Raw genomic sequence first — 21967 nt, 5'->3', positions numbered from 1 at the left:
CATTCGTTTCACTAATCCAGTATTTAGCATTAATGCTACTATTTTTGCTAACCAGATCATAACCTTTCCATAACTGTTATTGCCAGAGTATAATTTTTTTACTTGTCAGTAGCAAAAGCAGCAGTTACAGAAACGCACACACTCTGTAAAACTGTATTCGCCATCTTAAATACAAAAGAAAAAAAAAATATCTGGTTTCTAATGGACCAACATCTTCGTTTAGACCGCTGTTAACTTAAAACTGCTTTGGGATGTTTTTGTTTAGACGCGTTTCGAACTCGGCGGAAGAGCTGAGGGCCGCCGCCATCCCCGCCCTCCCCTTCCCGCCCTTCCCCACAGAGCAACGGCTCCGCGTGAGGCAGGCGGGGAGCACCCGCCCCGCCCCGCCCCTCCCTGGGCGGGCCCTCCGAGGGGGCGCCGCGGGATTGGCTGCTGCGCGCCGTGGGGGCGGGGCGGCGGGGGCGCGCGGCGATGGAGGCGGTTGCTTGCGCGGAGCACGGTGAGCGGCCGTTGGGGGGCGGTTGGGACCGTTGGGGTGGGCGCCGGCCCCTCACCCGCTGACCGTTCCCCGCTCCCGCCCCGCAGGCTCCCTGTGCTACCTGAAGACCGGCGTCCGCGATGGCCCCAACAAGGGGAAGAGCTTCTACGTGTGCGGGGCGCGGGGCCCGGCCGCCTGCGGCTTCGTCGTCCCGGCGCCGTAGGTGCAGGGCGTTGTGGGGGGGGGGAAGGGGGGAATTTGGGGGTCGCTGCTGGCCGTGGGGTCCTGTCAGTGGGCTGAGTGCCTCATGGCAACAGGCGTTGGGAAAGATAGGCAGGACTCCCATAACAGCACCTCTCCGACTTCCCTCTATCTCCTACAAAGAGAAGTGTGGCTTTTGGAAAAGAGCATCTCATCAAAACCAGATCACGTAGTTAGAAAAAGAGAATTAGTTTCTCTTCCAATTTCATCAACCCTCACGTTTACACATCTCTTTGCATAGATCTGCTTTTAGATAAGTGCTAGTTAAGGGTTTTCATCTGTACCTATGCGTAAGTACGTGTTAGCACAAAGATAATACAGAACAATCAGATTATCATGTAGTATCCCCAGCTGCCCCAGGATTCTTGAGTTTGCAGACTTTTCTGTTGTCAGTAGAGAAAACAGTCTAAAAACTAACCTATCACAGGTTTTTAGATTACATTTCAGATTCTGGCTGCTAGAGTTTGGCAAGTTTCTGATTTGAGACAATGCAGAGAATTCTACCAGCTGGGAGATAACTCCAAGACAGCAGTTTGTTAATATTTCCTGTATAAAAGTGTTGACATTTTCCTTATGTTCTGAAAACAAAGTGAGGAAGAATTAACAGTGGATGACTGGCTTTAGGAAAACACGCACTGTCAGCACTTCTAAACTTGTGTTCTGTTTGCCAAATTGTCTCTGAGTAGACTTTCCAAGTATTTTGTTCCAAGTAATTATTTTCATTGTTGCTCTTACTTTGTTGGCTCGTGTTGTCTTTTTTCTTCCCCTTTTCTTTTCCTTTTCTCTTTTTAGTATTCCTGCTTCTTACTGCTTGATCCATGAGGGATACATGGTGGAGCTGCAAGTCCTGGTTCAGCAGCAGGACAGAGATGAGTACCAGTAAGTTCCACAAAGTGGAAACCAAGGTTTGCTGTATAGATTTGAACACTTTTGAATTGTGCGGTGATGACTGACCTGCAGAACTGAAAAACTTAGCCCAGTCTAGAGGCCTTTACTTAGTATGCTTCTAAATGTTTGGTATTTTTATTAGTGATGATATTCAATGATACAAGTCTGAGTGATCAGTTAGCGTTTCTTTTTAAAAGTATTGAATATAGCTCTATTGGGATCATCAAAGTTTTGTGATGATTGCATCAAGTTCAGAAGTTGTAATTCAGATAAGGTTCCTCTAGCTGTCCTTGCTGATTGCAGATTTTAAAAATTTCTCCTAAGCCTGTTCCTTGGATGATTTAAAGATGAAGTGGCCCATGTAGTGTAAATATTAAGAATAGCTGTTTTCTCGTGCCTAAAAATCATGAGATTTTGGAGGTTCTGAACATAGTGCTTTTATTTCAGCAATTTTTTAGCACTACAGCTTCAGCTTTCATTTCAAGATTTGAAACAAAAACAAAACAAAAAGTCCCAAGCCCTAAGAATCTTATTACAAGAATATCATTCTCTGGATTAAGCTTTGTTTTGGAATAAGCAATGTTCATGATTTTTGCTATGCAGAAGTCTGGAAGTAGAGCACAGATCAAGAGCACAGATCATCTTTGTGATGTTTTCAGTGCAGGCTAATTTTTAAAGAATGCATAGAGTTCCTTTATTGTCCTTCTTGGTTCAAATCTTGCTTTATTCTTTTGTAGGTTGTTTTACCGATGCATTAACAGTAAGTTGAATGGGAAGAAATGGTGTGGAAGTGTCCCATGGCAGGTATGAATGTTTCATTTATATTACGGTATCAGGTTATTTCATCATGACTTCATTCTGTCTACTATAGTCATCTCTGAGATTATGTAGTGGGAGCGTTTGTATTTTCTAGCTGAAAAGCGTATTGGCTTGTTGTCCTCCAAATGCAACTTCATGCCGCTAAATTGTGTGAAGTAATCACTGTTATCCGGTATGGGGAAAAACAAACAAGCAAACACCCTTGGGTTGGATTTCTAGCCATAATCTTAAGAATGGTGATGTTGGAACTCGATTCCCAAAAAAAACACAGGAATGGCAAAGGCAGGAGAAAAAGAGCAGTTTTGTTTTCCTTGTAAAGTGTTTATCCTGGTCTTGTTAAAATGATAGGAAAAACGATGTTCACAGAGAACTAAATCTTGCTTAAGATGATTGTGTTGCGTGTATAGTTAGCAGGTTTTAATAATTAATGTTAGAACTTACTTGTGTATATTGCAGGATCCAAAAGCTACCAAAGCGTCCAAAAACTTAGAATCACAGCCCAAAAAAGTACCTTTCTTCAATCCCAGTGGCCAAAGAAATCCATTCAAAGTGATAGACAAGAATTGTGACCAGTCAGCCTGGAAACAAATTAAGCAAGGCAATGGAGAGGAAAGTAAAGGAAAAGGAGTCGACGTGGAGAAAGATAGTGTGGTAGCGTCACATGAAGAAAAGAAGTCAACCTCGGATTCCTCCACAGAGAGAGAACATCTAGAAGGGCTGAAAACTGAGAAGAAACAATCCAAGGGAAATAGCAGTGATCCAGAACTTAAGGAAAGCGCAGTGTCTGAATCTAAACTTACACTTTCTGAGGCTTGGAAAGGGAAAAACACTGATCAGGATGAAGTGAAGCATGGAGGAAGTGGTAGGGAATCCAAGAAATCACCTGAATGTGTGGAGAAAGAGCCAAGTGGGAGATCAGAACTCTGTCCAGTAAGTCTTGGAAAGCAAAGTACAAGTACCCAGCTTCCAGAGAAAGAGCAGCTCGGAGGGAAAAGTTTAAAAAGCTGTGGGGATAAAGAAACCAGAGAGAAAGAACACATTGGGAAGAATGGAGAGACAAAACCACTGTGTAAAGAAAATGCACTTTCCACAACAGTACCACAAGTAACATCACAACATGCTCTCCTGAAGCAAGGAGGAGATGCAGCAGCAGCATCTAAGGCACAAATTAGGCCAGGGCTGGAACAGCCTGCTGAAGAAGTTCCTGCCAGTCATGAAGTAGTACCTGTTTATTCCTCATCAGGTAAAAACGAACCTGAGAAATCAGTTAAGGCTTTGCAACCAAGAGAGGTTCCTGCAGGAGCATCAGGCAAGAGTATACAGGAGGCATCTTTGCCAGGAGCTGCAGCATTGCTTCACGTGGAAGGACACCAGGATCCCAAGGCTCTTCGCAACCATCTTGAAGTCCAGCTGAGGCAGAAGAAGGTGACTCATTGCACCTGTTATTCCTTTCTGTTTTGTTTTGTTTCATTCTGTGTTCAGTGACTTCCCTCACTCGTGACAGCAATCAGAATAGAGTGTTTCCTCACAACAGAACTGCTGAAATACCTAGTGTTTGGAAGGGCGGGGCAAAGGGAGGGAATTAAGTGTAGGCACATGCTAGTTGTTTTAACCCACTTATGAGATGATTTATGTGTCTGCCTTATACTTAATTTGTGGAAGATGTAAACTGTGCGGCAAGCTTAGCCTTTTTAAGCAATGTGACTGTTTTTCATGAGCTTGCATAGAAAGAGTGATCTAGCCACAAAAGCTCACACTGCAATTAAATAAACTAGCTGTCTGTATGGAAACATGCAAGTAGTTTGGACTTCAGGTGCTTTGGGAGATGTTAAGATTGTCTGATTCTCTTGACTACCTGATCATCCCATTTCATACAGTGGTGGGAGGGAGCCTGCATCCTTTTATCTTTTCTAAACTATACTAAAGATTAATTTATTTTCTGCTAAAAGACTATTTAATTGCATTAAATGGTATTTAAAAATTTTGGAGATTGTAGAACTGTATTATTACTGTGGTATAAGATTAGTGTTTTTAAACTCTCGACTCCTTAATTGTTCTCCTCATGACAGAAAGGTTGGTAAAGCCCATTCAGCTTTTGGATTCTTCTGTTGTTGTTTTGCAGAACACATTAGCTACAGTGAACATCCAAGTACTGCCAGATAAAGGGCAACGGTTATTAAAGCAAGTGCAGGATTTGGAAGCTGCACTGAGTGCTCTTAACATTTCAACAACAGATATTGCTGAAAAAGGTAAGGCTTTTTTTTTTCTTTAATCAGAACTTCGCAAAATGTTTTGTTTCTCTATAGTTTTGAATACTGTGGGGAAAATAGCATGCCTTTATATGTGGTTTGTGACTTGTATAGAGTTTGTTGAGATTCATTGAAGATTAAAAAATGTGTTGTGAAAGAAGGGAAGGAAAATGAATGGAACAACTCAAGCACTTCCTCTGAAGGGTGGTGACTTCCCAAGAGGCTCCTCCCATCATCAGGACTAGTTCTTTTCCTGGTTTTGGCTGCATGACTGAGGCAGACGTTCCTCTGAGAAATTGCCAGTGAAGTGTTAAATTCCACTTTGTTGCAGCATGGAACCACGCTGCTTGTGCAGAAAGTCTCTTCTGGCTGCTCTGTCTGAGTGTGTAAATTAGCATATGCAAGATCAGCAATGGCACACTGGAAGTTGCTTTAATGTGATTTCTGAATTCTATTAACTAGTACCAGTTGGTTGGGGCAGAGAGGCGTTGTGTTGAGCTGCCTGCACCATCACCTTAACAGCAGAGTTGCTCTTTGATAACAGAATCTGTTGTGTTGATGAAAAGTCCCAGTTTGACAGCTCTGGAAACTGAAGGCCTTTAGCAAGAAAACAGCCCTTCATGGGCCACCACACAACAAGCAGTCCTCATGCCTTATTCCAGATCTGGTTTTAGGCAAGAGAGACCTTTGCGGGAGGGAGGGAACAGCTCAAGAGTTCTTGGCTCGTTTGGTCTTGGATGTTTTGATTGTTCTTTCTGACCAAATAATTGCCAAGAAAGATGTCTTTAGCAGGAACAGTGGGACACTGGAAATGGTGTACACAACTGTCCTAAATGAAAGCCCTTCTTTGGGCTGTAATGCAAGGCTCCAAGGTCCACTCTGCAACCTTTTCACCCTGAATTCCTTTCTTCTTAAGGGGAGGATGGTGCGAGCGGTGGCTGCTGTGAGGAACCTGAGGAACCTTTGCCTAACCCGTTTGGCAGACCAGGTGGTACAAAGCTGATAATGCCACTACCTCTCAGGGATCATAAAGCTGGGACCTCTTCAGGCTTGCACAGTCACCCTGCTGCTGCTGCTGCTTTCGGCTCCAGTGAATATTGCGGCCATGGTTTTGGAAGTAAGTATGGAAAGCCTTTTCATTTGAAAAAAAAAACTGGGGAAGACTAGGTCTGTCAGAAACTTGCAGCTTGTGGGTATGTGACAGTACTAAACCTTTTTTGTTACTGTGAGCTGTATACGATCCCCTGGATATCTGTAGCCACTGAGATCAGTCTCTGAGATGGTACATCTCCTTGGGAGAGGTAGCTTTGTAAACATCTCACATGTAAAACTGTATCTTTTCAGTGAACTCTGGTGTACAGAATCTGTATGGTGGAAGAATGACAGAAGATCGACTCAGGGCCGTACACAGTGCCACAAGTGATGCTATTAATCATCTTCACAAATCTCTAGAATCCTGTCCGACAGAGCAGACAGTAGCTGAAGATCCACCTGGATTGAAGGTGAGTTGGCAAGGATGGAGAATGCTGTGTTGCTGAACTTCGGAGGTGTCTTGTCACCTCCATCTTGAAACATAACCTCAGAGTGATAGCTTAGCACATCCTTTACTTTCATGCTTGAAATTACTTCCCAGTTTTCACCTGCTGGGAGAAAGTCTAATTACTTCCCATTCCTGAAGTTGCTGTAGATCACAAATAGCAGTGTTACTACCTCTTGCCGTGGTGTCTTCTAAATATTTAGTGCTTGAATGAAGTTGTTTTGCAAAGACAAAGCAATTAATTCACCAACATTTCTATATGATGAGCAGAACAGAGGCAGGTTTCTGTTGAGAAAGAGACTATCTGAGAACCCTGCTATTGTTCCTTTCTCTGATAGGTCTCCCAGTGAGCTATAAAAAAGTGTTTTAGAAGTACTTGTAGACAATCAAGTTCATACAACCCAATGGACTCCAGGGTAGTCAGTTCTGATCTGCCAGAGAGCAGCTCTTGGTCTGTCCAGTGGTGCAGAATCTGTAGCTGGGGTTTTGCACAAGGTACTGGAAGGCACATGCTGCTACAAGATGGTGTGTGGGTGTATGTATATTGTGTCACTTGTCAGATCCACCTGGGACCTTTTCAGTGCTGGGGAAGGTCATCAGAAGTTGTGTAGTGGTGGCATGTAGTCATGCTTCCTGCCTCTTAAGAGTCTGTAGGGCTTTTAAACTTTGTGAGAAAAGAGGAAGTCTTCTCAATCCCACTGCTTGACAGTGATGCCTGCAGTGAGCATGGCAGGGTTGTGTGGATTTTCCGCCTGAAAAAGCTGCCTTCACTTGCCCTCAGAGTGCTATGAGAGTCTAGGATGGTGTTGTGACTAAAACATTGCCCAGACTGATCTGTGGTACTGCTGATCTCCTGATTCTATTAGGTGTCCCTGTCCACTTGGGAAAAGTAGGCAAACTTCTTTTAGTAGGATTGTAGTAGGACAGTTCAGCTGTGTAATTCGGTATAGAAAGCAGAAGTGTATGAACTTCGCAATATGTTTCCTTCAGATCCACTTTCTCATTCTCTCAGGTTCCGTTGCTGCTGCACCAGAAACAAGCACTTGGATGGCTGCTCTGGAGGGAAAGTCAGAGGCCATGTGGAGGAATTCTGGGTAAGCAACTGAATGGGAAAGTACATTTTGGGAGGCAGATAAGTGACAGCAAAAGTGTGGTAGATAGCTTATTCTGAGGTCAAAATCTATCTATTTTGTAGGCATGCCAAGGAGCTCGCTTTTCTTTGCCTTTTGACTGATTACAGCTATTAACTCATTACTAAATTGTTCCCTGATGTACATTTTTGATTCCACAGTTGTCCAGGGCATTTTCTGCTGCAGTAGTTACTTCAGCATAGATGTGAGCTAGGCAGGCTCATTTCTGCAGGTCATCATAACTTCTGTGTCTCTCTTTCCAGCCGATGACATGGGCTTGGGGAAGACTCTAACGATGATTGCTCTGATTCTGGCCCAGAAGCAGCTGAAGACAGAGAAAAGAAACAACAAGCTAGAAGTGTGGCTATCCAAAAATGGTACGGAGTTGTTTCTATCCAAAAATGCATGCATTATGATGTGGTGCCATTTTAGACATTTAAAGCATTACGGGTACAGGTTATATAGGTTAATGACTCCTCAACAAGCTCTATCCATGTTTACTTCCCTTCTGTAGGAAAATTCCATTGGAATTAATGTTTACTGCACTCCCTTGCAAAGCCTTTCTCTTGATCAGTGGTATTTGTTCTTACACTGGGTGTGTAGGATTCTCCAAGTCATTACCTTCTGTAGTGTGGGCATTTTTCATTGGCTATTTTCCTGAATCCGGAAAAAACTGCATATACTGTTTTGAAAAAAAGTTGAATGCTTGCATAATTTTCTTAGCATAAGGACTTAGATTAATTATTCCTCACCTCCCTGTGATTTCTTTTTTGTTATCCCTGCATAAGGTTGTTTTTCTTGCCTACGGATACAGGAGTTAGAGGTTTTTTTTATGAAAGATAGTTGAAACATCAACCTGTCACTGTCTCCATCCTCATGTAATTGTTTGGTCTGCTTTTTCCTGTTTTGCTAAGTTGACTGGCGGTGTGCTTCGTTCTTGTTTTGTTGTTATTGTTTAAACATAGCTCAAAATGGTGACACTTCAGTTTTCTAGAACAACAAAAAAGAAGCATTTATTTGGCATTGTATTCTCAGAAAAGATTCAAGTTAGTTCCTGTCTTCTAATCTTTCAGTTTATCCGAATGGCTTGCTCAGATTTATAGTGTAACTCTGAGTGGATATTAAATGACACTTTAGTGTCTAAGCAGAGTTTTTTTTTTTGTTTTCCTCCCAAAACTAACAGTCCCCAGGAGTGCATAGTGGAGATACCTGCTTCATGTACTGCTCGCAGGAAAATTTTCTTACTTGTTGTAACTATCCAAAATGTCATTTTTGTAGTCTAATGTGAAAACACTAAAACCTGCCTGCAATATTTTCCTCCAGATTCCACTGTTGTCCCTGCACACAGCACTTTAATAATTTGTCCTGCATCCTTGATCCATCACTGGAAGAAAGAGATTGACAGATATGTGGGCTATGGAAAACTGAGGGTCTATTTGTACCATGGGCCAAATCGAGATAAACATGCAGAGGTGTAAGTGCTATACTGTAAACATGACCACGTAAAGTAAAACACTACTTAGCAAGAGACTGTACATCAAGAGTTGAAATTCAGTGGCTGTAGAATGTTGGAAGAACATGAAGATGGAAATGTGGAGGATGTACAATGTCAGGCTGATGTCTGCTCTAAGGATGTATAAAACTTTGATGACCTGTACCAATGCCAGGTGGTTCTGGTGCAGGCTATTGCTGCTCCTGGTAACGCAGCATACATCTGCTGAAACTCATCTCTTTCTTGCAGAGATTAAATAGCAGTTTCTTCCATGCTCATGCTTTGTGGTTATATTTATCAGCTAGATGCGTAGATCTGAAAGCTTTCTATACTGCTTCAGGCCATGCTGAGCAGTGTTTCTAGGTGCTGCATTCTGAGTAGTGTTTACCTCATGTGGTGTGCATTGTGTACCACCAACTTCTAACCGTGTTTTTGGGCTTATTGTGTCTACTTCAGTATGCATACAATGAGGACAACCTGTCCTTCCTGCTTGACTTGCTATGAAGTTAAATTTTCTGTAGAACTCTGCATTTAGCTCTTGTAGAGCTATGTAGCTCTTAAACCTTGAGCATGCGTCTTGTCTGCTTTGAATTCCTCATTTGTTCTTCCTCCTGATTAGTTCTTTTCCTTTATGCAGGCTCTCTGAATATGATGTTGTTGTCACAACCTACAGCCTTCTTTCCAAGGAGGTTCCCACAAGCAAAGAGGAGGGGGAAGTCCCTGCACAGGACCATGAACTGGGGGTGAGAAGCTGTGTTGTTGATAAAGGATTGCTTTAACCTTTTTGTTCAGAGGTGGTACATGCCATTATTGTTTGAAGGAGCACCTTATGCTACAGTGAGCAGTAGGCTGGTGAATTTTTTTTCCATAAGCATCCTATTGAGGTTGCACAATAAGAACAAAGTGATGAGAGTAAGTGTTACAAAGCTCAGAAAGAAAACAGAACAATCCAAGAAATCTGTTCTGTAGTAATACCGAATGTACTAGTTGAAAGGTATTTAAAAGTAATTTTAAGAGTGCAATGAGGAATCTCGTGCTCTTCCTTTGAGGTGAGACTATGGAGGAACACTAGAATCTGGTGTTCGCTGCTTGAAGCAGCAATGTCCCTTTAAAGTATCAGAAATCTGTCACACTTGGGTTTCCAGTCTCTTTGAACTGGCTCTGAGGCAACTTGTATGCCTTCTTGAAGGAAAAGAAGTGTACTTGCTTACTGCGAAAGCAATCATGCGACTGCAGAACACCAATTGAACTTGGTTACATGGTATAGAGAAGTCCCTTTATGGGTATTTTTTACCTCCTACCTCTGTGCACAGATCCAGATGTAGTTCTTAAAGCAAACAGTCCTTTGATATCCTGAAACATAAAGGTAACAGCTATAAAACTGTAGAGAGATCCTGTATTTACAAGTACAGGATGTGCCCCAGTAGAATAATTACACGTTTCTTTGTCACAGCCTAGCAAAATACTAGTGATACAGAATGCCTCTTGGGAAGGAAGAGGAGATAACATGTTAAAAGCAAGAAAAATGACAAAAGACTAAAATTTGCCATCATGAGCTGGCAAAAAAGTTTGCCATCATGAGCTGGCAAACGTATTCTTTGGCTTAGAAGCTTTGGAAAGGTGATTTTTTTGGAAATATCTCTTCTGTTACAATAAGAGCTCAGGTTACTGCTGACTAATGAAAGGAAAAGGCTTCTTTCTGGAAAAAATATTTGCCTGTGGCTCTTCAGAGAGCCTGGCGAGGTAATTGCTCCAGGTTATAAATAGTCTGCTTTTTCTTACAGAGTGGGTCATCTCCCTGTTCCCCCCTGCTCAGGGTAGAATGGGCTCGAGTCATACTGGATGAAGCTCACAATATTAAAAATCCAAAGGTTCAAACCTCCATAGCTGTGTGCAAGCTGAGAGCCGGTGCCAGATGGGCTGTCACTGGGACACCAATACAGAACAACTTACTGGACGTGTACTCTCTTCTGAGGTGAGGTGACTGTGTGTGAGGCACATGGATGGTGTTCCCATTCCAGTGATTCTTCACTGACAAAGTGCTGAAGTTGTTTCTAAATTTGAGAAGTCTCAGTGATACAAGGGATAGTGAATCGAGTTTTATTACCACTACAGGCACTGGACTGCAAAGGCTGTGGCTGAGACAGTAAACAAACCTGACCTTGTTTGTTTTGCTGTTGATTGCAGCTATTCTATATAGGATAAAGGGAAAATTACTTCAGATCTCCTGTGTTTCCAAGATGAATAACTACAAAACTTACTTCAATGAAGAGAAGTTTTGTGCAGTAAGCCTCGTTCCTACTAGGGCTGCCAGGAAGGATCTTATTAAAGAGTGTTACACCCTTGGGGCTTTTAAGGAAAGAGTGAAAAACTAGCTTCTCTAAACAAATGATAAACAAGTTAAACTCTATGTTCCCTCATTGCTGGGGGGAAAAGATAATGAAGGGTGTTGGAAAACCAGAGAAAACTTGCATTTGAAATTAATTTTTGTATAGTTGAAATTAATTTTCAAATAAGAGGTACGAGATTTTGAAATATGAATATGCTTTTTGGCAAGTGCCTGTGCTTCTTGATGGCCTTTGTTTGATAGTGATGCTTGAGACATAATGAGCTAAGAGGAAGTGATGGATACAGAACCAGAAAGTTGCTTTAACTGTGCTAATAATGGTAAGACTTTTGAGCAAAAGCTTAGCTGTCATTGACCTGGAAGTGTTTTACTACTCCTAGCTGAATTGAGGATGGTTTGTTTTGAAAAGCAAAGAATTTGGTTCTGGTCACTCAGGAGAAAGCAAAGAACGTTTCTTTTGTTGGTATGATGTTTCCTTACCTCCTGTTGTAGGTTTCTACGTTGCTCTCCCTTTGATGAATACAAGGTGTGGAAGTACCAGGTAGATAACAACACTAAGAAGGGAGGAGATAGGCTAAGCCTCTTAACCAGGACCCTGCTATTACGGAGAACTAAAGACCAGCTGGATTCAGCTGGAAAGCCCTTGGTAAGAACTAGACAATCATCCCATCATTTTCCTTGCAGTAGCCAGTTAGTCCTTTACATGAATAAGTTTGTTAATGGATGGGCTTTCCTGTCTACTGCAGCCTCTTGAGCAGGAGAAGTAAATGCCTGTGGATATGTATGTCAAGTCATAATTACGTTAGTATGAATAACTTTGAACATAGCTGATTTCTCATTAAAGACTTTGAAAACAATGTTAAATGTTGTATTGAACACTGGTGTTTGTTATGCCATGTAAGATTTTTGCACTCAGTACAATTGATACTGTGTATTTTTACTTCAGGTATCTCTGCCACAGCGTAGTATGCAGTTGCATCGGTTAAAACTTTCAGCAGATGAGCAGTCTGTGTACAATGTGCTTTTTGCAAGATCCAGGTACGAATATGAGAAGAGTTGAGGTATTTTGTTTCTGTTTCTTAAAAAATTAGAAAGGTAAAGCTGCTCTAGGTGAGAAGACCTTTTGAACAAAGGTTATTTTTTTCCGTTCTGACTATCAAACATAGAATCGTGGAATGATTTGGATTGGAAGGGACCTTAAAAAAAACATCTAGTTGCAACCCCCTTGCCATGGGCAGGGACACCTCCCACCAGCACAGGTTGCCCAAAGCCCCATCCAGCCTGGCCTTGAACACCTCCAGGGATGGGGCATCCACAGCTGCTCTGGTCCCTGGCTTCTACTATACTCTGGGTATTATGATAATCAGACTTACTTCTCTTAAGTTTTCCAACATGGATCTTTCCTTTGATCTTACTAAACAGAACTCACTGTGACTTGAGGAATGTAGGTTAATGGAGTAAGAGAAACATATGAAATGATTAATGGAACTTTCCTTACTTTAATGCATCATCAGCTTGCTTGTTAAGTTCAAGTTCCTCTTACCTTTTTTCTTCCTGTAAATCCCAGTCTTTGCCTTTTTTTTCAGGTCAACACTGCAGTCCTACCTAAAGAGACAAGAGCAGAAACAAGAGGGCAGAGAGTATGCTGGGGGTAACCCATTTGACAAAGGTTTGTGCATACCCTACCTTGAATACATTTGCAGAAGTGACTCTAAGTGACTCAGTTAAGGAGGAGGACCAGACCTGGCCATGTGGGGTCAGAAATTAGAAATTGTTTGGCAAATGTTTTGCTGTTTCCTTGATGTTAGGAAGAATTCTGCCATGGTGATTTTGGGTTTGAAGTGTTGAAGTTATACCTGTGAAACTTCCTTCTGCTTAATGTTTTGGGAGCTCCTGTTTAAGTTTTGAGGGATCTGAGTCTGCCAGTCTGTCCATTTGCTGTGGGTACTAAAAGAAGCTATGGTTGATTCAAGGGATGCCAAAAAGATTATTAAAGTTTGTCCATAATGGTACGTAGTGACTGAAGACAGACTGAATCAGCATTCCGAAGGTAGGCTCCCACTTTTGTGGTTCTGGGAAAACCTCTTAGCCTCCCTGGGTCCCCTTCTGAAGTAGAGGTGTAATTGCTCAGAGAAGAGGTGTCAGTATTAGCATAAGGTATATGATACGTTGATTTTTGGTGGGGTTTGTGTTTTTTTTTTTTTGTTTTTTTTTTTTAAGTGGGGTCTGATGGGTTCCTGTGTTAAATCAAGTATTAGCTTGCCTGTTGCTTCTTCTTTTTTATTGATGAAACTCTTGCTGGGGGTGGCTGGGCAGTGCTTGGAAATATCTCCAAGAGCTCTTAATATTCTCCTTTCCTTGGCAGTTGCACAAGACTTTGGGGGCAGTCAAAAGGAATTCCTAGCAAGTTCACAGAGTGCCTCCCAAGTTTCAAGTACTGTCCACGTCTTGTCCATGCTGTTGAGGCTCCGTCAGTGCTGCTGCCACCTCTCCTTACTGAAAGTGGTAATTGTATTGTATTGTAGTAGATGCGGTGTGGAGGGGGTTATTTAAGTGTTTCTGTAAGTTAATGGACTTCTTAACACTGCTGGATCATTTATCTATGGGTGTGTAAACTGAGACATTTTATAGCCCAAAAGGTTTGTAGATGGACATACACTCTACTGAAGGGTTCCCCAGAGTGACCTGTGTGGAAAGCTGTGGCTCTGGAAACAGCTTTATTTCATATCAAATAATACATAATTCTTTGCCATTAAAATTCTATTAAAAAAAAAAAAAAAAAAAGGAAAAGTCTTGATCTTAATCTTGTCTTGGGAAGTGCACAAGTCCACAAGTACAGCCTAGTTCAATGGCTTGTGTGTGCTTGAGCTCTGTAAGTATTTTGACTGAAGTTGCCTTGCATTAAGTAGACTAATTGTTTGGGAGTTTGTTTCTCTATCATATAAAGCGGATGTAGAATAAGTTCAGCTACTAAGGAAACAAGCAGAGATTTATCCCCTAATGTCGTTTAATCACACAAATGTTGAATAAAATGGGGTGATTCTGAGGAGACCGTATAACAGAAAATGGGTGTAGGCTTTCCCTACAAAGCCTCTGTTTGAGCCAGAGTATGAGGATAAAGGGACTGTTGGTCTGACCAAGTAGTGTTTATTAATGGTTCTGCCTTCATATTGCCTAGCATATCTTCTTTCGAACTTACTGACCTCAGCAGACACTGCAGATACCCTAGATCAGTACTGAATTCGATCTCAGGCTTAGCTGTCATCCTTATTATGTTGCTTTTTTTCCTGCAGGCTCTGGACCAAGCTAATTTGACCAGTGAGGGCCTTTCCCTCTCCATTGAGGAGCAACTTAGTGCTTTGACCCTGTCTGAGCTCCAGAATCCTGATTCCAAGTCAACAGTTTACCTCAATGGCACATCTTTTAAAACAGATCTTTTTGAAATTACCAGGGAGAGCACCAAGGTATTATGCTGGTTTTCTGACCTCCCTTGAGAAGCTTGATTTCAGCACTTTTTCTTTTCAGTTGTTAATGAAATGTCACACCATGCCAGTTGCAGATTGGGCTAAGTTGGCAGTTTAGGTGGAATCAGAAATTTGATGGGTGCTTACAAAGCTGTGAGAACCTGACTGTGCTGACATAACATCAATGAAAATTATAGAATCATTAAGGTTGGAAAAGACCTCCAAAATCATCTAGTCCAACTGGAAATCTTGAACACTGACTTGTTCCACAGAAGTTTAGAAAGTCATGCGTGTGAGAGTGTGGTGCTTGTGAAAAGCTAAAGAAAATGGAATGTCAACAGCTGGAGAAGTGGAGGTAACTTGGCTTCTCATAGAAAGATTGTACTCTGTAAAACGTGACTGTATGACTTGATTTCTTAATAACAGCTGGTAAAGTATCTTGAAAGTCTGAGCACAAAAGTTTTAGTTGAAGAGTTACCTTGATCACTTTCTGTTTATCACTTTCTGTTTCAGTGAAGAATAGCCAAGCATGAGCTGGGTTATGATAGCAAGCAGACTGACTTCTTTTTCTTGCAGATAGCTCACCTCTTGGCTGAACTGAAAACTATTCGGAGTCACTCGGAATCTCAGAAGAGGTTAGCATACATGCACTTTTATTTAGCCTTAGTAATTGAGAGAAGTATATCTTTTGACAGTGTTAGGAACAGTTCAAAACAACTGAATACAAAATTCCAGAACGGTGAAACGGTGACAGTACTGCAGTACTTAAAAGCTGATAGTGAGAAAAATCTAAGAACAAGTAAGAGGGTAGGTTGAGAAGTAGATTAGCATAAATATAGGGGAGTATGTGAGGAATTTCAGGCTTTGAGGCCCGGGAGGACTCACCAAAACCAGAATTTGGAAGGACTTGGTCATGCTGAGCAATGTTCATCCTCAACACTGACCTACTGCTCCCCTGCCTCCAGAAAAAAATGTAGAATAAAGTCGTGGTTGGAACCATTGATTAAGGACTTAAGTATTGCTGAAAGCCTGCAGTTCTCAATTGTTTAAGTTCTCTTTGTATTCCTTTTGCTTCATGCCAGACTGCACTGTGGCAGGTGTTCCTGCTTGTTTTTGTTAAACAGTGTAGAAGGCTCTTAGAGGTATGTGGTTGGAAAGTAGTTACAGCTGTGCCATTGTTGGGTGGGGAGGGTAAAGTCTCTTCCAAAAAGCATCCCTACCATAAGATTGGGAACACCAACAGTAATTTGGTTCCCTAACAAAAAGTTACTGAACAAGTTACTACCTTCCAAACTGCTTATTGAAAGGATGTGAGGAGTGTGAGAATTCAGGAAATCCAAGTTTGGTGTTCCTGCTGATTCATTTTGTGGAAAACAATACAACTTGAGATTGATGGGTGGCAACACAAAATCCAAAAATAGTGGTGAAAGTTGACAGACTTACCTTGTCTCAAGGTTGTAGGTTATTAGCCTTTCGACAGCAGGTTGTATCACTATACCAAGAGGTGAGTAATTCTGAATTGAGAAGGAATTTCTGTGCCCATTTTGCAACGGGGAGGGGGACCTCTGGGGTGAGACACTGCAGTAAGCAAACTGTTAATTCACACTAAGCTTGTTCTAAACTCCCTGTTCTGTCTCCAGTGTTGTTGTGTCTCAGTGGACGAGCATGTTGAAAGTTGTGGCTGTGCACCTCCAGCATTTAGGGCTGAAGTATGCAATCCTAGATGGTTCTGTCAATCCTAAACAGAGAATGGATGTGGTAGAAGAGTTCAATAACAATCCCAAGGGGCCTCAGGTAAGGAATTGAGGCAGCAAAACATTTACTAGCAGTTGTGATAACTGACTTCATAATTTCATTTACCGGAACAACTTTCATTTGGATATCTAGTTGTGGAGATCAACGGGGAAAGGTGGGTAGCTGTAAAAACAGGTGTATATCTTAAAATGACCAGGAGCAACTGTGACAAGCTCTTTTTGATGTTAAGTGTTCTGTACTGAGATCATTTGGCTTCAAACCTGGTACAAGGGTTGTCCAAATCTTCCATGTTTTTCAAAAGATATTTTTGCTACAGAGAGTAATGTGTAAGGTATGAGGCCGATTAGCTCCACTCAGAACAAGTTGGTTGTTTCCAACTCATGTCACTGCATTGGAAGTGCAACTGGAGTGCAACTCTTTCTTTAGTTCCCCTGCCTGCCAAGGAACCTCTAAGGCTTTCTTGCTGTTTTTCAGCACATCAGGTATCTTTGGCCAGGCTGTAATCTTTTTGAGAAGAGAGGATGGCAGTTGAATCTGTGAATGAAGACAAATTGACAACAAGAGCATATCTCACCCTTATATAAGGATAGGAAGATTGGGATTGGGGTGGGAGATAGGTCATACTTTCCAAATAAGGTGACCTCACTGAAATTTCTTCCACCTTTGAGTACTTTTTTTTTAATTTATTTTTTAAATACTGATGACCTACAGTGTTTTTGCTCTTCTTGAAAATAGTTTCTAGTCTGGAACTTTGGCCAAGAAAATGAAACTTGCCAAATGACTGAAGAAGTTTGAACTCAAATTCATTTTTCATAATGATACACCTTCATTTGAGCACTGACATCCCTGTGATCTAGGCCGGACAGGCTGTCTTCTTTGAGGATGGATTTGTGACTGAAAGGGGGAGTATATTGTGCATTAGCTTATTTTCTTCTCTGGCTATCTTAAACAAGCTGCTATCCACAAAACAGATCTTTCTCTATTTCTAGCTTTAAACTTAAACGAAGGAAGATTTCTATAAGCTATATGAATAGCTGAGTCCTTAAACAACACCAGCATTTGAACATACTATGAAATTGAGCAATAAATGTATATTGCAGATGTCTCTGTCCTTAACTGATAAGTTTTTTTTTTTTCCTGCTGAACTACAATCTTCTGCCGTAATACCTTTCCTCTCTGGCTACTCGTCTTTCTCTGGTACTATGTTATGTGACATCAAAGGTAAATGAGCAGCAGGCCATTTCAGTCCAATTGACTGTGTTTAAGAAACTGTGATTCTTAATTGACAGCTGGTGCTACTTGGTGCCATTGTTGGCAAGAAGGTGTCATCAGAGCACCTGGTCATATAAGTGGGGCATGGAGAGAGAATGAACTTACCAGTCCTTCCTATAGCCTGTGAAAATGTTTCTGGATAATACATGTGGAAGGGTAGGCTAGCCTCTCTTAGAACCGTAACTTCATTGTCCAGGCATCTGTGTCTCCTCAAGTATCATCTGGCTAACTTCCAAACGTGTCATAAAAGTACACATAAATATGATAAACAGATCCTTTGGTCTGATCTTTAATTCAAATTAATGTGACATAAGACAGGCTTCTTAAATTAACTCTATTTTTGTCCTTTGAAGGTAATGTTGGTCTCGCTGCTGGCCGGAGGTGTTGGCTTGAACTTGACAGGAGGAAACCACCTCTTTCTCCTTGACATGCATTGGTAAAGAGAAATAAAATTTCCATCTCTGAAGAACTATGTAGGTTGTGCTTTCTTCCTCACAACATGTATTGTGACTTCTGATGTAACTGAGTAGGTTAAGTGTTTAGCTGAGAGTAAGGGCTAATGATTACTTGTAGAAAAGTGTTTTCACTGTAGCCTTCTTCCAAAATACTCTTGTCAGATCAAGGGGGTCTTAGCAGTCCCTGGCTTAATTTCATGCACTAATAAAGAAAAAAAAAATAATTAAAAAAAGAAAGTATAGTAATGCCTACAGGGAATTTGTCTTGAAACAAATAGATTGTGTTGAAAATGGTTGGTAATCAGGCATAGCTAGTGTACCTTGGGGTTTTACAGGGCTATGAAAATAGCACATATAAACTCCCAATACTTATGCTGTCTCAGTGGCCAGAATTGCATGTTGTTTTTTTTTTTCTTTTTCAATTCCTGTTACATATGAGAACCTCCAAAGCGAAGTTATGTCCTTCAATACACAAACTGGGCACTTGAGTAGCAGCATTAAGAAGATATTTCTACAATATGGAAGTTATTCTCTGTAACTGCCTACCTGCTTCACTCTCCTCTTTCCCCACCAGCTACTTGGCTTTCTGGCAGTGTTAATTATTGGTCAGAAATACAAGTCTGTACGGAACAGTAGTCTAATTTATATAGATGACTTTGTCTGTTTTAACAGATTACTACTCAAGGCAAGGGAAATATGGTTGGGGTATATTGGTGATCAAGCTAGTAAATCTGAGGTAGTTTGTAGTTCTACAGAGGAAGAAAACGGTATGTTCTGGAGGTAGGCAAATGAAATGAGCACAAAGGTATTGATATTTCAGTTGGTCCTGAACATAGCCTAGGGGCTTATGTGAGCTGTTTCTTCTCTTGTAGGAATCCTGCTCTGGAGGACCAGGCATGTGACCGCATTTACCGAGTGGGGCAGAAGAAGGATGTTGTGATACACAGGTCAGGACTTCTCTTAGCAGTAAATGAAACTATGGCTGCTTGTGTATTATCTTGTCTCGCTTTAGTTTGTGAAACGACCTTCGTCTGGGCCTTGTTTCCTTACCTGAGGCTAGGCACAACGTCTAATAGTGGGATTGTGGGTTGAGTGCCAATACAGGAAGAGGCATGTTTCTTCTGGCTATTAAATGTCAAACTTCTTGGTCTTAGTAGTTAATAGTGCTAAATAATATTAAAAAAAAAAAAAAAAAAAAAAAAGAGTTTGGGGCAGAAATGGTCTTGCATTTCTTTTGCTTAGGAATATTCACATCTTTTTCCCTACCTTCCCTGAGTATATCTGTCTTGGAGAATGAAGCGTAGTAATTTAGAGCTGCCCAGGGTTGGGATAACTAAGCATTGTAGAATGGTTGGGAATCTCATGGTGATAAGCACTTTTGAGTGCTTACTGACTTTTTTTCATTGTCATTCCAGAGGTAGCCACCATGGTGCCCTAGCCTGGACCTTTCAAATAGAAATAATGTAAAAATATAGAGTATTTGTAGCAAATGGCAAGGTTGGCCTTTAGAAAAAAACATCTGTAATGTTAAATACGGAAAAGTTAGCATAGCTACTCTAAATTCACAAATTGAAAGCACCTGAAATCCAAGATAGCAATTTGTGTTTAACAATGAAAGTAACAATACTTTTTTTTAGTATAATAGGTGAAATCTGTTATCTAACAGTCGTTATAGGAATTTATCGTGAAATTACTGTTGCTTTAGACAGTCAGAGTTGAGGCCTAAAGAGCATCAGGCTTTTATTTGAAATGTGGTAATATCTGTATGTGAGAACAGTTATTTTCATTGGTCAGGTATATTTTGTCAGTTACGGGATAGACTGTTAATATTTAAGTGAGGCAAACCTTTGGAAATTCACTTGGAAAACCGTCAGTGTTATATAAACTGTGACTTCTTCCTAGCAGTTGAGGTGATAAGGCTTTGTATTTCCAGGTTCGTCTGTGAAGGAACAGTAGAAGAAAAGATCATGCAACTCCAGACCAGGAAGAAGGGGCTTGCTCAGCAGGTGCTGTCAGGCAAAGGGGAAACCTCAAAGCTCACCCTGGCTGACCTCAAAACTCTCTTTGGCATCTAAATATCCTCTGCAATAGAAATGGAAAGTGATTTTATACTTACAAATAACTGAGCAGACTTCAGCAAAAGGCTGCTGTTTCAAGGTGGTCATTTATTTTAAACAAATAATACATTTTGCAGTTTTGTAACTGTTCAGGACAAAAAGGTTACCAATATTAGGAATTCGTTTAATACAAAACAAAATAAATGGTGTATCCAAAAGCCAATAAAGTTATTAATTAAGCTATTATTTAAACCACTTTTAAGTAAATACCTAAAACAGATATTTGCTTGTTTCTTGTATTTCTATGTATGTTTTTTAGTTAGAAACCTTTCTTTCCTCTTCAGGACAGGACAAAGAGACGTAAGGGAAACAAGAACAAGAGAGACAAGTGTGAGGTAGGCAAGATCAGAGGCTGGATGAGAAAGTTGGGTTGGCAGGAGGGAAGCAGGAAATTTTTGTTGAGCACACTGATAAAGAGAAGATGATAGAAACTTTAGAATATGTTAGTAACAAAAGGAAAAGGGTGTACAGGATTTTTTTTTATTTTTATTTTTTGCTTCTCAGGAGTACTTTATATCCCAAGTGAAGATTCTGTAACCTGTTTAAAAGTTCTTCAAGCAGAGAAGCAAATTTCTGCTATGTTCCTGTGAAACAGAGTAACCTGAATTCCTTATTTTTTTCTCCAATAGTTAAATAGCATAAGGTTTCCTCAGTGCAAACATTTCAACATGGACTTATTCTTTCTTAAAAGATGCTCCCATTCTTTTTAGTTGAAGTTTTTTTTTTTTTTTTTTAAGAGTTGAGTTGCAAATCCTTGATTAACAGTTTGCATTTTCTCCTATCAGAAGCAAGACATGATGGTGAGTGAAGTTTCTAGGCAAATACTCTTTATTAGTAGTGGAAAATTCCCTGCTTCCATCTCCCCCTTCTTTGTCCTTAACCATACCAACTGTGTATTCTGTTTTTCTATCATTTATACCATTTCTCTGGGATTTAGCACAGTTGCTCTAAGTTCTCTTCAAAGAGGCTATTTGTAATGCTAAGCGGTAAAGTGTGAAATGTTGGAGTGCTGGTGACTTTGGTTCCTGTTTATGGTCACTTGCCACGGACTAAGATGACAGCATTTGTTATCCTCGCAAGTGAAGGAGAGCTCTATTTGCTCACCTTTGGTCCCTGTTATTCCACCAGGACGCTGTTTTTCTATGATAACACTGTGTCAGTCATTTATTTTACCTGCCTTGATTTGATGTGCAAGCGGAGGATTATTCCAACGTATTGTACAGACAGAGGGGCTAATGGGCACAAAAATGAATATTTGTTTCTGTGTGTGTCTGGCTGTTTGCCCCCGTAAATTCAACTGTGGTGCCTTGAGCAGTTTTCAGAACAAAAGAAGGCTATGAAACTTGTGCACTTTAACCATAATCGTGCTTTGTGGCACATTTCTTGTTTGCCTTGCTCCACTGATTTTCAGGAAAACACACCATATGCTCTATTAATTTCAACAAAGCAGGAGGCCATGGACTAATTTTCCAAAATTATTTTTGTTTGGATATTCACATAAGTAGAATGTGGGTTATCATTTCTTTGGAGATCATGTGTACTCTGATATGAGCTCCTATCCCCTTCCCTTGGAATGACAGCTTAGCAGGCTTCCCTTGTTAAGGTATTTTACTAAATAGAATTTAGTAATCAATTAGAAATCAATTTCGTGTACGCATACCTTCATTTTGGGCATCTTCCTTTGGCTGAATTTAATTGTAGTC

At 40.8% G+C, this 21967-nt stretch overlaps 1 protein-coding gene across 6 annotated transcripts in view; it reads left to right on the top strand.

Moving 5' to 3' along the window:
• Positions 1 to 21967, top strand: part of TTF2 (transcription termination factor 2) — a 38383-nt gene that overhangs the window by 1778 nt on the left and 14638 nt on the right. For 3 of the 6 annotated variants that reach the window (XR_014319040.1, XR_014319042.1, XR_014319043.1), the window contains exons 1-23: positions 457 to 499; positions 586 to 697; positions 1532 to 1618; positions 2365 to 2431; positions 2903 to 3871; positions 4569 to 4695; positions 5612 to 5812; positions 6040 to 6197; positions 7245 to 7326; positions 7626 to 7739; positions 8686 to 8836; positions 9492 to 9597; positions 10639 to 10829; positions 11694 to 11847; positions 12148 to 12239; positions 12788 to 12870; positions 13567 to 13706; positions 14495 to 14665; positions 15242 to 15300; positions 16306 to 16459; positions 18046 to 18128; positions 19020 to 19094; positions 20081 to 20599. Coding sequence is in view for 2 of the 6 variants with exons in the window: in XM_082778921.1 (XP_082635047.1) it covers positions 472 to 499; positions 586 to 697; positions 1532 to 1618; positions 2365 to 2431; positions 2903 to 3871; positions 4569 to 4695; positions 5612 to 5812; positions 6040 to 6197; positions 7245 to 7326; positions 7626 to 7739; positions 8686 to 8836; positions 9492 to 9597; positions 10639 to 10829; positions 11694 to 11847; positions 12148 to 12239; positions 12788 to 12870; positions 13567 to 13706; positions 14495 to 14665; positions 15242 to 15300; positions 16306 to 16459; positions 18046 to 18128; positions 19020 to 19094; positions 20081 to 20222 (3546 nt within the window). In the remaining 4 variants the exon portion in view is untranslated. The other 3 variants (XM_082778921.1, XR_014319041.1, XM_082778922.1) reach the window with 3 other exon arrangements.

The sequence above is a fragment of the Aythya marila genome (assembly GCF_965140915.1).
Source record: "Aythya marila genome assembly, chromosome: 1".
Taxonomy (NCBI): Eukaryota; Metazoa; Chordata; class Aves; order Anseriformes; family Anatidae; genus Aythya; species Aythya marila.
The sequence above is the reverse complement of the archived record's forward strand: the minus strand, read 5'-3'. Positions and strand labels throughout refer to the sequence as shown.